General features: G+C 42.8%; 1 protein-coding gene across 1 annotated transcript in view; it reads right to left on the reverse strand.

The window, feature by feature from the left end:
* The window catches only part of SESN3 (sestrin 3), a 247,821-nt gene that overhangs the window by 79,739 nt on the left and 152,603 nt on the right, over positions 1-15,479 (reverse strand). The window contains exon 3 of the mRNA XM_085621415.1: positions 7,195-7,392. Within this exon, the coding sequence (XP_085477541.1) occupies positions 7,195-7,392 (198 nt within the window). The remainder of the gene's footprint in view (positions 1-7,194; positions 7,393-15,479) is intronic.

A 15,479-nucleotide genomic window follows, 5' to 3' on the forward strand; every position in this document is an offset into this window, starting at 1 on the left:
GCTGACCTCGAGCAGATTCACTTTTTGGATACCAAAACTTTTGAGAGAAGTTAAATACTGCTAGGGGAGATGTGCGAGCAAGGGTTTGGGAGGCACCGTCGTCTCTCCCCGGGTTTAGGGAGGATGCACACACAAAATGGCAGACACCAAGGGGCTGATGCAGAAATGAAAACTATCAAAGATCTTTAAGAGCATGGCATTCTGTACACCTTTGATAATATTGGTAACGTTTATAACATCAAAGGGGGGCGAAGGTTTAGCCCATTAAGGAGAGCTGCTCCAAGCACATAGGCATTGTCTGACACCAAACCACCGAGATCAGTTGTTACAGATGGGCATGGTAAAAAAAAAGAAGAAGCAACTTTACTACAAAAAGAAACATTTTGGTTATACTTGCCAGACAGACTCACTAAATGCAAGAAGTTAACTGCACTCGAAATAATGGATGTTCAATGGTGAAGAATCATGCAGTACACAAACAGTGTACAGGAACCCATGTTTTAGGAACAGTAGGACACCTAATTCAATTACCTCCGCCATACTACCTGGCCCCTGAGCATATAGGAAAGCAGATACTAGTTTTACTAAGTGTAGATCACTAGTAGAAAATATTTACCAATTCCAATTTCCAAGCTTTATTTCGATCATTACAGACCATAAAAGCAGAAGATAAAAAAGCATATAATACATTAAAAAAAAAATTTAAGCGTCACAGGATATAACCGATAACAATTCATTATACAACCTTAATGACAAGTTAAAAAGTTATTAAAATTTAAAAAAGATTTAAAACAATGAGTTCATATTTAATAAGTTCAAAGCTATGGAAGACGGAAAAGGTACGTTTAGACTGCACTAGTGGAATTTAAGAACTTGCGACGCCTAAGCCACATGGAATTAAGGAAGCGGGACACTGGAAAAACAATCGGGGGTGCGTTCCAGTTCGCAGGGCTCTAAGAGCCTCCTGTGTCTGTCTGAACCCCAGGTTCCTGCATATTGGTAGGAGCCAGTACCTTCTAGCTGCAATATAACCTGGGCAAAAAAAAGAAAACGTGTGTATGCGACTCTTCCTGATTCTCACAGGCCGGACAGGCAGATGAGGAGGCTTTGGTCCATTTGTTTGTAAATGCATGAACTGGTAGACAGCCCCATCTAAACTGGACATAAAGTTACCTTGCCACAAGTGGATAGACGTCATCGAGAAAAGTCTCAAATAAATCTTGGTTTTTAAAATCAAAAAAATCTGAAGTTAAACAACCATTTTTAGCATTCCTATAGAGTTCACCCAATCTAAAAAGTCTGTAAGCTTTAACTAGCTCGAGGCGTGAAATAGACCGAGACGCTTCCTCCGGGTGTGTCCATAAATTTGGCCAGCCCAGTCCAAAGCACAAGTCTTTGATATGTGCCAGCCAAGATATTTTTCCCACCCCTGGAAGCCCCAGGATCGCCTTGAGTTCCGACTGGTAAGCTAGTAGTTCGGGTGTCGCCCACAGTCGGCGCCAAAAGGTCAAATGTCGCAGCTCAATTTCCTCATTTATGGGTCTACGGCCAAGGTCCATGCGTAAGGGGATAAGAAGAGTACTTGGCGGTAGGCCCAAGAGTTGTCTCATAAACGTATTCTCAGTTCTAAGCAGTGCACCTACAGGGCGATGTCCCCAGAGTTCAGCCCCATACAGGATTGCGCTCCTAATTTGAAGTTTGTAAATCTCTGTTAACGGGCCCAGTTGTCTTGATGTTATGTTCCTATATAATTTTGCTAGGCCCCCAGTCATCCGAGCTAGCCTCCGGCATGCCTTTTCTTGGTGCAGGCCCCACCCAAAGGTTTCCGTTAACGTGACACCCAGGTAGTCAAAGACTGCCACCCTCTCCAGCTGGGTGCCATTTAGGGTGGGGTTGGGACGAGAAGTTCTGCTAGGATTAAATACCATATACTTGTTTTTTGCTGTGTAAATCTCTAGCCCCCTGTCTTTGCAAAATATAAAAAAGGTGTCAAGAATCCTTTGGAGGCCCATAGGTGATTTAGAAAGTAACAAGGTATCGTCAGCAAACATCATTGCTGGTACCTTGTTACGGGTAAGCTTTGGGGCATCAATATTGGCGATTTGGTTCAGTTGTTCCACCAAAGCGTTTATATAGAGACAAAACAGTGTGGGGGCCAAAACACACCCCTGCCTTACACCCCTATTCACTGGGAAGCGTGAAGTCAATTCCCCGAAAACATTTACCACATGGTATTGGACTGCTTTAGCATTAAAAAAATATTGGGGGTGATATACAGGTACTGGGAAACATTTAATACTGAACCCGCTCTTGTGTCGGTTGGAATAATTGCCGCGAACCATTGAAACTAAACACACCTCCAGGTTTTTGTGTTTGGCTTTAGTTTTAGAGAAGAGCTGAATAGCTATTTCTAGGAAAGCCTTCAGGGCACCCAGTATAAAGATGTGGTTAAAAGATGTAAACTAATAGGCTAAGGCTGAAATTGTGACAAAGATCAAGATGCATTAACAGGCAAGAGGGTTTATGACACAAGTATCTGATGCCTTTTTGGTAGCCATAGAGGGGATGACTGAAAACTCCCACCATAAGGAGCAGCAATAGAAAATTAACTGAATAGGAGACAACGCAGGGGCGGATGGTAGGGACAACACCGAGGCCACGGCTTGACATTTATAGAAGCACGTAGAGCTCACAAAATGGGTAGCTGGAATAATGGCATGCATTAATGGTAGATGAGTGGTTGTGTGCTGCCCTCTTGTACCATAAGAACTTGTTTATTTTGATGGTATTAGGGGATATTGAAGCAGGAAACCGCTTATTTGTTGTTACAGTTATTTTTTTTTTCTTCACACACTACAGTCATAATTGATGATTGTAAAAATTAGAGCTCTCTTCTGCCGCAAATGTATAATACTGAAAAGATGCATCAAGACATTCACCACTGACATACACTACTATGCACTGTTATAAAAACCCAATAAAGAGCTATTAAATCAAAAAAGGGATGAACATATTTAAAGGCACTAATGAAGCACTGGACGTCTGCTGTGGTGTTGCATGACCACAAGGGTGTCCCATATTGTCAAAGGGAGCAGGCTTGCAGTGAAATGCACTTATTTAAACCCTGAAGCATACATACAGAATCGTGTTTGTACTCAAAATTTCATTTTGTGAAGATATTAGACTGTTTCCTTCGATAATTAATGATTAATTTCAACAAACAAAATGACTGCCCAATTGGTGATGGTCACGGGCATTCCATCAACACAACCCAAATAATGGATGACTGCTCAGGATATGAAGAAACAATTCAATGATCAAAACCATGCAACACTTATATAGTGCATAGAGTTCTTTTTTTAAAATGGTTTGCGTTGAAAGAACCTTCAGGGGCAATGAGTCGTCCACAAGAACCCTGAACGACATATTGATACAAGCATTCACAGATCCTAAGTGGCAGGGTGTGCATGCAACATGCTGCCAGCCTTGCTATCCTCTTGGCAGACCATTTCCGAGACCAAGAAACTGATGGGGGAGCTTTAGGATAATCATGCGCTGTGAAATACTGGTCACGTTGCCAAAGAAGGTAAGTTGCACAGCCCATTGATCCTTTCTGTAAAAGTATTGCACCAAGTCAGCAACCTGCGCCAAAAAGCTGTAAATTTTATAGTATGGGAGTTTATGAAGAACTATCTTTTTGGATGTCAATCTATCCCTTGGGTAGTCATTTCGATGAATTCACACCCCATCTCTGGCAACCGGATGAATTTTGCTACTCTCTCATTTCTTCTCCCATCCTAGGTGTGTTCTTCTCTAGCATCACCTCTTCCATAATTCCTAACATGTCCACCTTTAGTTGATTTTACCAGTTGTATATGGATGGATTCTCACCCTTCTGTCACAGCCTGGGAATTTTATCACATCTTTTTTTATCCTTTTCCCATGCTCTCGTTGACATCTTTGACTTTTTATCATCTACCAATTCTTTGATGTCCTCCTAGTCTTTGTACCTAAACCGAACACAAATTTAAATCACGTTCTTCTTGGCCTCCCACAATTTATAGGTATAAAACCCAAGCAATCCCGTTCTACCCCTATCTCAAACAAATTTTGCACATATTTACAGTTTCCTCAGCACATCTTTACAGGTTCATGTGCCTGCAGAATACAGTTGTACAATATCCATGAAATAAGACCACTCTCAACCGGTCAGTCGACTAAATCCATTCTCCTTCTTGTATCATTTGCCTAGTCATGTGCCCGCTTGCTCTCTGCCACCCCTCAGTCCCCAACACTTCCCACATTTCTCTGTATCTTCACTCCTAATTCACTTTCTTTTCTGGTTGGCCCTTATTACCTTGCATATATTTACAAACATGTTCATGGAATGCTATGTACGAGTTTGAATTAAATATGCATGTATTATGTAAAAGTATTTATTTAGCACAAGAGAGCTGAACAATGCTTGAAGCAAAGGAGTAGGATTCAAAGACATTACAGAAGACAGGGAAAAGGAGCAGACCTATTGTGAAGGGAGCAGTGCTCCTTGAAGAGACGAACTTCCAGCTTCTTTCTGTATTGCAGGAGGATTATTTATGAATTGCAGGAGGTTGGACCAGTTATGTCAGTGGGGATGCAGTTCCATTGCCTGGGAACATGAAAGGAGCCTTTTGATTTTTTGAGAGAATATTTTCGTCTAGTTTGGTAATACAATTTCGGGGGCTCCTGATATGGCACCATCTTCCTAAGGTGGTTTGCATCTTCATGAGGAAACTTTAAGGAAGAGTTGAGAAAAATTGACACATTGATGGATAGTCATGCTTTTGTTGGGAAGTAAGGATACAAAAGGTTCCATGTGGACACTGAAGATGATGGGCAAGAGCATGGTAATCTGTGGTGCTCTGCAAGAGGTGAGTTCATGGTATCTTGCAGTTCCACTCTGAGTGAAATGTTGGTGGGCAGAGAGGTAGAAGGTGAACCACTGCAGGACTGTGTGGAAGAAGCCTGTGTGTAGTTCCAGTTTATGAATCAGTTCTTGATGACCGACTGTATGGAAGGTTGCAAAGGTTGAGCAAATCAGGAGACCGGGTTGTGTTAGTTGTTTGTGAGAAAGGGGTGGGAGGCAGTGTAGATGTCTATTTTGTGTTATGTTGCGGTTGTCAAATACTGTGCCAGCTACTGGTGTGATCTGGATATTTTTGACCGATTGAGAAGCTCTTCTGAGCGCAATGTTAATTTTTGTCCCATTTAGTTGCCCTTGATGGGTACAGTCTAATTGATTGTGGAAGATGGAAAAAGAGATGGGAATATTGGCTAGTCAAAACAGGGGTATCGGGTCTCCACGATGTACTGAGAGTGATGATAACAGGATGAGGACGAGGTTATTGCCTTTGGAATGGGTGGTTGGTGACATGCTGTTCGATGTCCACAGTGATAAAGAGCGTGTTGAGGAATTTCTTCATGGTCTTTGTGCTGGAGTTGCTAGGCAGGTTGAAGTCTCGTACGAATGGAAGATGTAAGTGCTGTGGTGGAGACAATGAGGTCTGTGATTTCTTCTATGATGGTATTGTTGGTTTGGGGTGAGGGACGAGCACAGATGAGAATGAAAGAGGCTGCCCAAGACAGAGGGGAAAGTTGATGTTGGCAGGCTCCTAGGACTTGGCTCTTTGATCGCAGAGGGTGTATCTACCAAACAATGCCCAAGTGATGAAGGACGATATGTCCTCCCATGGTTACTCAGCTCTTTCTTTAAAATCTTGTTGGTTCACTCAAAGAAGTACTCAGTACTCTTAATCTCTGCAATGTCCTTTAGTCTCTGTCCTTGTTTTGGGAATCTTTGAAACATTTGTTCTGTAGCATTTCTAACGTTTCCCTGGAAAATATCCTCATGTCTAATCACTGGCTTTATCTTTTACGGTGTTTTTAATTTCTCATTTACCGAGACTTGTGTATGTGATTAACATACACATAAGATACATAAAAATAAACAAGCCTCTACCCAAGTACCATAGTACCCTATTTTAGGACCTTCAAGCCCGAACCCAAAGCACACCAAAAGTATGAACAGTATGGTTGGCATCTTAGTTTTAAAAAAGAGTAGCAAAGTTCTCCCGCAGTGTGGTGAGATGAGGCTAGCAAGAAACCAAGAGCACAGCTATGCACGGAGAAATCATGGAAATTAACTTCGATTCTTTTTATTTATTTATTGTATGCTTTTTTTTCTAATAGCAGAAAATCCATCAGTTTCTTGACGTCTCAGCCCAGGAGTTGCAAACTAGGTTTTGCATGCGGATTAGGTTTTTCAGAAGAGAGGTCTACCACCTTTCAAAATGCGGTTTCTGTGGTGTGGGCTTTTCCTACAACTGATCATATTGTGACCTTTCAACTAGTCAGTGTGATTCATGTTTATCAACATTAAGTGTTTACCCTGCAGAGTGTTTTATAGGTCTTGCTCAGATGTTACAGTCCTACATTTAGTAAGTGTGGGCTAGGTTGTACCAGGGAAGGACTCCTGTGAGGCATTGGGGCGCGACTTTCTCATGTGATTTTGGTTAATGTCAGAGCGTTCATTTCTCTGCCTGGCTGTTTGGATTCTTGCCTGAGAATTATTTTTCTTCTCCATCCATGTGTCTATTGGTGTTAGTTCCCTAGATGTGTCCCGTTGTCCCAGGGTCTACCAGTCCCCTCTCCCCTGCCCCCCTCCCACCACTCCTTCTCCTGATTGCCTATACTAGTGTTGCGTGCCCTAGGGACCTTCTGCTTCACAGCCTAAAACACAGTCATTAACTCCCCGTGTCTCCCTAACTAGTATTCTCCAGTTCTCTATGTCCAGAGAGTCTCACTGTCAACCAATCAACATTTTCTAATATATTTCTTGGAAGTACTTGAATTTTACCAAGCCAACATCTTCACATAAAAGCCAACATGAGACTTCAGTTCAAAGAAGAGAACTTCTGCACAAAGGTAACCTTTGTCAATACGACAATAGCATTCAAGGCCATGCTTTTCATCCAAATGTGTGTACAGCAGTAGCTACAGTCCTGAAAATATCTCACATTATTCTTCTAGGTGATTTTCAGCTGTGTACATGTTCATTAGATTTGTACACCACATTCCAACTCTATGCGATTCTCATCACTTCTTTAAATCTACATTCGTTACACACGGGTTCTAGTGGGAATAAACCAAACCTACCATAATGGCAATGTAGTGCCTGTAGTGTAAGGGGAGGGGTCCCTCCATGCGTAGCATATAAAACTGGGTGCGGAGGAAATATTCCAGATACTGGGGGTGTAAACTCATGACATGCGTGATGTTGTCCAGGCGGCCGGAGGCGCTGTATTCTTCCACGAGCCAGGTAGTACGTTCATCCACTGCATTTGCAGGAACCAGCTGGAGAGAAAAAATCCAAGCACATTCTAAGAAAAAGAGGTTTGTGATGGTAAAGGAGAATTCCATACCAGAAGGGAGGAACAAAGGCATACACTGTCAGAACAGTAATTAAAGACTACTGTGAAAATGGGCTAAAGACAGAGGAGGGAAAATATTGGAGAGTGAAGGGGTTTAGGCTAGTTTTGGACTACATTTTCCAGACAGTCTGATTCTACATGCGCCAATCCAATGTTAGGAGTAATTATGTCTTATGATATGCACTGTCTGCAAAATGAATTTTATTTACCAATGGTATTTATGTTATTTTGCATCAGCACCTCAAAAGGTATATGCAATGTATCTCTTTAGTAAGCAAATAAAACCCAGCATTCAATGCAAAAGAAATTTCTATGCAGTCTTTCACCTACAAGCTTTGTCACCCTAAGCTAGGCTGTGGAAAATAGGTGTGCTCCAAGGCCTGAATTCTTTCTGAAAACTTTTCATTTATTTTATTACAGTTTTTTGGACCACTTGTCCGCATAAACATCAAATAGTTCATATTAACAACTACCACAGAAAAATCATAGAAATAAACTATAACTGCATAATTCAAGAGGATTTTATTCCGAAATATTACTTTAAAAAAACAAAAAATCCAATGAGATCCTTCTATTTAGAGGCCAAGTCACATGTTGAGAAGAAGGCGCCAGTGAAAAAAAGTCACCAATGACTTACAAGTAATCGTCATTACCCCGATTACCCTTCCTCGCTCAGTACTTACCAAATGAGGTGCATCTACATCCTCCCGGTCACCGTGTGACCTTTAAAAACCTAGGAACAGCCTTCTATTCACTTCCTGTCTGCCCCTCCAATCTGCTTAAGCTCCTCCACCCAAATGGGTTGCAAAAGGGGCACATTTTCTTGTAGTCCCCAATCAGTAGGAGCAGAAGTAGTTTTCATGGGGAGTACCTATGTAAGAGTGCTGCCCGTAAGTACTTGGACACAGAAAACCCTATGTGGGGAGTGGGGGGGGGGCGGAAAGACGGTAGATAGTGGCCTGTTCCAAGATGTGGCTAGTTCATGTCATGTCTGAGAGAAGAAGGACCCACCTCAGTTAGTAAGTAGTGGGACGAGGAAGGGTTTAGTAGGTATTGGCTAGAGAACCAGAAAGATCAAACACAGTTCTTCAAGTGGATAGTAACTGCACTTCTTAAACCTCACAATCGCAACGCACTGTAAGACTTTTCTTTTGAAGTGCTATTGCCTAAAACAGAAACATTTATCAGAGATACGTCGCTGGAGGCTCTATCTTTCGACATTTAAAGTTCGTATATTATTATGCAATCAACTCCAGCATCTCAGAAAGAAAAAGGCAAAGGGACACATTTTACAATAGCTTGGAAACTGAAAGTATCAGCATAAAGAAGGCACTGAGACAGGTGTCCATTAAACACCACTCCTTGGAAAATCAAATCAATCAAAACCACTGACTTGATGTTCCACATTTTTACTTGAAAGTCTACACCTTTCTCAGAAGAAGCATGAAGTACAAATGTCTGGTGTGCTTAGAACTCTGTACATTTTAGGTCTGCAGTAAAAGCAGTACTTGTCGTGCCAAATCTGTTGCTTATGATCCATAAAACAATATATGTGCAGAGGCGCTTTGGGTGGGGCCACAAGATAGCACGTGTCTCATCGTGAGTATGCATATTTAGCTGAAAGTAGGGAAGTGTTAGGACAGATAATGCTGTCTATCACGTACACCCCGCGCCACTGATCACACCACCCGTCCATTACATAAATGCAAAGCATGCCAATCTGAAATACACTGCCCAATTTAAATGCCACATGATAGGGAGGTAGTTCATTATGATGCACACTCAATGCTACCATCTCCGTGGGGACTGCGAGCCCCTAGTTAAAATCCCAACCTGCACCCATTGTAACCAAAAATATATAAAATAAAATAAAAAATTTAAAAAAATAAAAAATATATATATATATATACACATATATATCTATATATATATATATATATATATATATATATATATATATATATATATATAGCTTTATTGTTTCATAATACAAGGGATTCTGCAAGCCTTGTATAAACTAGCAGCGGCTGGCATGTAGACAAGGTGGGAAGATGGGCATATGTGGTGTTGGTGCATCCATGCTTGCAAGATGAGTGGTGTGTGTAAATAAAAATTTAAAAAACCATTTACCTTGCTTGCTGTCCGACGTCCTTCTCGCTCCGGTCTCCTCGGGCTCCAGTAAATTTCCTTAAGCAATCCTGGTGCTGCTATCATACTGGTAACCAACATGAGAGAAGGGCCAGGATTGGAGGGAGCTGCCTCTCAGCACTCTCAAGATCACTGGCCTGTACTTTCTCTAACCCAGCTGTCTTAAAACAGCCAAGTTAGAGAAGTTTAAAATGTGCATATCTGGCTGGCCGTTGCAAGACAGCCGGCCAAAAAGACATGCACACTTTAAACTGAAGTGCGCAGATTCCTGCTGCCACTCAGCAGCAATGGCCCCGCCCCGTCCTGAAGCTCAGTTCAGGATGGGAGGATGGAAAATAAAATGTAGTCCCCAATCAGTAGGAGCAGAAGTAGTTTTCATGGGGAGTACCTATGTAAGAGTGCTGCCCGTAAGTACTTGGACACAGAAAACCCTATGTGGGGAGTGGGGGGGGGCGGAAAGACGGTAGATAGTGGCCTGTTCCAAGATGTGGCTAGTTCATGTCATGTCTGAGAGAAGAAGGACCCACCTCAGTTAGTAAGTAGTGGGACGAGGAAGGGTTTAGTAGGTATTGGCTAGAGAACCAGAAAGATCAAACACAGTTCTTCAAGTGGATAGTAACTGCACTTCTTAAACCTCACAATCGCAACGCACTGTAAGACTTTTCTTTTGAAGTGCTATTGCCTAAAACAGAAACATTTATCAGAGATACGTCGCTGGAGGCTCTATCTTTCGACATTTAAAGTTCGTATATTATTATGCAATCAACTCCAGCATCTCAGAAAGAAAAAGGCAAAGGGACACATTTTACAATAGCTTGGAAACTGAAAGTATCAGCATAAAGAAGGCACTGAGACGGGTGCCCATTAAACACCACTCCTTGGAAAATCAAATCAATCAAAACCACTGACTTGATGTTCCACATTTTTACTTGAAAGTCTACACCTTTCTCAGAAGAAGCATGAAGTACAAATGTCTGGTGTGCTTAGAACTCTGTACATTTTAGGTCTGCAGTAAAAGCAGTACTTGTCGTGCCAAATCTGTTGCTTATGATCCATAAAACAATATATGTGCAGAGGCGCTTTGGGTGGGGCCACAAGATAGCACGTGTCTCATCGTGAGTATGCATATTTAGCTGAAAGTAGGGAAGTGTTAGGACAGATAATGCTGTCTATCACGTACTCCCCGCGCCACTGATCACACCACCCGTCCATTACATAAATGCAAAACATGCCAATCTGAAATACACTGCCCAATTTAAATGCCACATGATAGGGAGGTAGTTCATTATGATGCACTCTCAATGCTACCATCTCCGTGGGGACTGCGAGCCTCTAGTTAAAATCCCAACCTGCACCCATTGTAACCAAAAATATATAAAATAATAAAATAAAATAATTTTTTTTTTAAATATATATATATATGTATATATATATATCTATATATATATATATATATATATATACATATATATATATAGCTTTATTGTTTCATAATACAAGGGATTCTGCAAGCCTTGTATAAACTAGCAGCGGCTGGCATGTAGACAAGGTGGGAAGATGGGCATATGTGGTGTTGGTGCATCCATGCTTGCAAGATGAGTGGTGTGTGTAAATAAAAATTTAAAAAACCATTTACCTTGCTTGCTGTCCGACGTCCTTCGCGCTCCGGTCTCCTCGGGCTCCAGTAAATTTCCTTAAGCAATCCTGGTGCTGCTATCATACTGGTAACCAACATGAGAGAAGGGCCAGGATTGGAGGGAGCTGCCTCTCAGTACTCTCAAGATCACTGGCCTGTACTTTCTCTAACCCAGCTGTCTTAAAACAGCCAAGTTAGAGAAGTTTAAAATGTGCATATCTGGCTGGCCGTTGCAAGACAGCCGGCCAAAAAGACATGCACACTTTAAACTGAAGTGCGCAGATTCCTGCTGCCACTCAGCAGCAATGGCCCCGCCCCGTCCTGAAGCTCAGTTCAGGATGGGAGGATGGAAAATAAAATGGTGATATATTAATTTTATTACCATTTCATTTTTCATCCCTAGGGGGTGTTTTGGGCAGAGAAGCGAAGCTCCTCTATCCTAATGGAGGAGCCGCTCCTGGTAAAAACAACGTCTCCAATTTCTTTATAATCAGCAACAAACTGGAAAAAGTTATTGCTGCCAAAGCCAGCAGCCGAGGTGAAAGGCAGGTCAGGTCAAGAAGCAGCTGTTTAAAGCAACCAAAATGAAACCTTGTTTTTCTTTCTTCTGCTCTTTTTTCTAACTAACAGGGTAAAGTAAAACATTTTTATATTTTTGTACTCCTTAGATTATTATAGAAATTAAGAATATTACTGCATGTTTCTACACATTCCAAGCTCCTACAGCATTTTTTTAAAAGCAAAACTGACTTTTATTGAACTGTTTCTAATATATTTTTGTGACACAAAAGAGGTCTAACAGATTTTTGATGTGTTTAATTTTGCACAAGCAGTTCTATTTTCATTCTTCATGTATGCAAACAGGCTCTATCTTTAATATGTAAGAGCTACGCACCAAGTTGTTTGAGGGAAAGGTGATGGTGAGACCATGTATTATATGAGATAAAGTTCCCCTTGCCGTACATAAGGATATTTCAAGGCACCTCGGAGTTCCATAACCTTATAAAGGAACTCAGCCTTTGGCCTTGTTCCTCTATTTGACTTTGGAACTCCTTGGTGACTTGCAATAGCCTTATAATTTACAGCAGGGGGTACATTATCCCTTATATATTTTAAACTTGGAACAATGCAATAGCAGTTTTACAGACATCGCACAATGAGACGGAGCATCTGGAAATTCTTATATCTGAGATAGCGCTTAGAAGCTGCACTCTGCATATCTGTTGACTGTAAGAAGATACAATCTCTTGTTTTGTACCTGCATTTATATAGTGCTTCAGAGTGCCCTATCGAACGAGTATCTCATTGCGGCGTGGAGTGCTTGGATGGTAGGGTGCTCCACTTGTAAGAGGCCTGCGTGGGAAATGTTTGTGTTGTGAGTGAGTGGCTAGAGTGAGGCTCTTCATCTGTCTCGGGGCTCTGGCAGCACCTCAGAGGGTGACTGCGGAAAGACTAGTGGGAACAGAGCCGGCACAACTCACATCTACAAGCCGGACGATGGGGGGAGCACACCCTTAAGGCCTTAGTTTACTCCACATTCTTGGTGTGCTTCGGGTTTACAGGCTTCCCAAAGAGGTGCATAGATAGCAAGGGGTGTTAGGCAGACATAGCAGGAGTTTCCCACAGAAACAGTACGGCCATACAATAAGTGCTGCTCGCTCACGTGCATCAATGGGGTATGTGTGCATAGTAAGTTAAGTCACACAGTACAAGAGTGTACAGGGCATTCTCTTTCACTGTGCCTCCTGTGTCACTGCAGCATGGTGCAGAGTGCAGCAAGTCATACAGTACAAGAGTAAACAGGGCATTGTTACTGCAGCATGGTGCGGTGGGGTACAGTGCAGTATGGAGCAGAGAACATCAAGTCACACAGTACAAGAGTGAACATAACATTCTGTTTCACTGCGTCGCCTGTGTCACTGCAGCATGGTGCTGTGAGGTAGAGTGCAGCATGGTGCAGAGCACAGCAAGTCATACAGTACAAGAGTAAACAGGGCATGGTTACTGCAGCATGGTGCTGTGAGGTACAGTGCAGTATGGAGCAGAGTACATCAAGCCACACAGTACAAGAGTGAGGAGGGGATTATGTTTTACTGCATCTTCAGGGTTGCTCTGGAGACACTATGGCAAGGTGCAGTGGTGTATACAGTGCAATATGGTGCAGAGTGCATTAAGTCACACAAGACTGAACAGGACATCGGTTTCACTGCACCTCCTGTGTTACTGCGGCATGGTGTGGTGGGGTACAGTGCAGTATGGTGCAGACAGCATCAAGTCACATAGTACTAGAGTGTACAGGACATTTTGTTTCCCTGCGTCTCCTGTGTTACTGCGGCATGGTGTAGTGGGGTACAGTGCAGTATGGTGCAGACAGCATCAAGTCACACAGAACAAGAGAGAAGAGGGCATTCTGTTTCCCTGCGTCTCCTGTGTTACTGCGGCATGGTGTAGTGGGGTACAGTGCAGTATGGTGCAGACAGCATCAAGTCACACAGCACAAGAGTGTACAAGGCATTCTGTTTCATTGCGTCTCCTGTGTTACTGCGGCATGGTGCGGTGCGGTACAGTGCGTACTGCATCAAGTCACACAGCACAAGAGTGAACAGGGCATTTTGTTTCCCTGCGTCTCCTGTGTTACTGCAGCATGGTGTAGTGGGGTACAGTGCAGTATGGACCAGACAGCATCACGTCACACAGCACAAGAGTGTACAGGGCATTCTGTTTCACTGCATCTACTGAGCTACTGCAGTAAGGCACAGTGTAGTATAGTGCAGAGTGCATCACGTCACACAGCACAAGAGTGAACAGGGCATTCTGTTTCACTTCATCTCCAGGGTTCCTGTGGAGACACTGTGCATGATGCAATGGGGTACAGTGCAGTATGGTGAAGAGTGCATCAAGTGACACAGTACAACAGTGAACAGGGCATTCTATTTCACTGCATTTCCAGGGTTGCTGTGGAGACACTGTCCATGATACAATGGGGTACAGTGCAGTATGGTGAAGAGTGCATCAAGTGACACAATACAACAGTCAACAGGGCATTCTATTTCACTGCATCTCCTGGGTTGCTGTGGAGACACTGTGCATGATGCAATGGGGTACAGTGCAGTATGGTGAAGAGTGCATCAAGTGACACAGTACAACAGTGAACAGGACATTCTATTTCACTGCATTTCCAGGGTTGCTGTGGAGACACAGTGCATGATGCAATGGGGTACAGTGCAGTATGGTGAAGAGTGCATCAAGTGACAGTACAACAGTGAACATGGCATTCTATTTCACTGCATCTCCAGGGTTGCTGTGGAGACACTGTGCATGATGCAATGGGGTAAGTGCAGTATGGTGAAGAGTGCATCAAGTGACAGTACAACAGTGAACAGGGCATTCTATTTCACTGCATCTCCTGGGTTGCTGTGGAGACACTGTGCATGATGCAATGGGGTAAGTGCAGTATGGTGAAGAGTGCATCAAGTGACACAGTACAACAGTGAACATGGCATTCTATTTCACTGCATCTCCTGGGTTGCTGTGGAGACACTGTGCACAATGCAATGGGGTAAGTGCAGTATGGTGAAGAGTGCATCAAGTGACACAATACAACAGTCAACAGGGCATTCTATTTCACTGCATCTCCTGGGTTGCTGTGGAGACACTGTGCATGATGCAATGGGGTAAGTGCAGTATGGTGAAGAGTGCATCAAGTGACACAATACAACAGTACACATGGCATTCGATTTCACTGCATTTCCAGGGTTGCTGTGGAGACACTGTGCATGATGCAATGGGGTAAGTGCAGTATGGTGAAGAGTGCATCAAGTGACAGTACAACAGTGAACAGGGCAGTCTATTTCACTGCATCTCCTGGGTTGCTGTGGAGACACTGTGCATGATGCAATGGGGTAAGTGCAGTATGGTGAAGAGTGCATCAAGTGACACAATACAACAGTACACATGGCATTCTATTTCACTGCATTTCCAGGGTTGCTGTGGAGACACTGTGCATGATGCAATGGGGTACAGTGCAGTAAGGTGAAGAGTGCATCAAGTGACACAGTACAACAGTGAACAGGGCATTCTATTTTACTGCAATTCCAGGGTTGCTGTGGAGACACTGTGCATGATGCAATGGGGTACAGTGCAGTATGGTGAAGAGTGCATCAAGTGACACAGTACAACAGTGAACAGGACATTCTATTTCACTGCATCTCCAGGGTTGCTGTGGA

Source organism: Triturus cristatus, chromosome 8, assembly GCF_964204655.1.
Source record: "Triturus cristatus chromosome 8, aTriCri1.1, whole genome shotgun sequence".
NCBI lineage: Eukaryota > Metazoa > Chordata > Amphibia > Caudata > Salamandridae > Triturus > Triturus cristatus.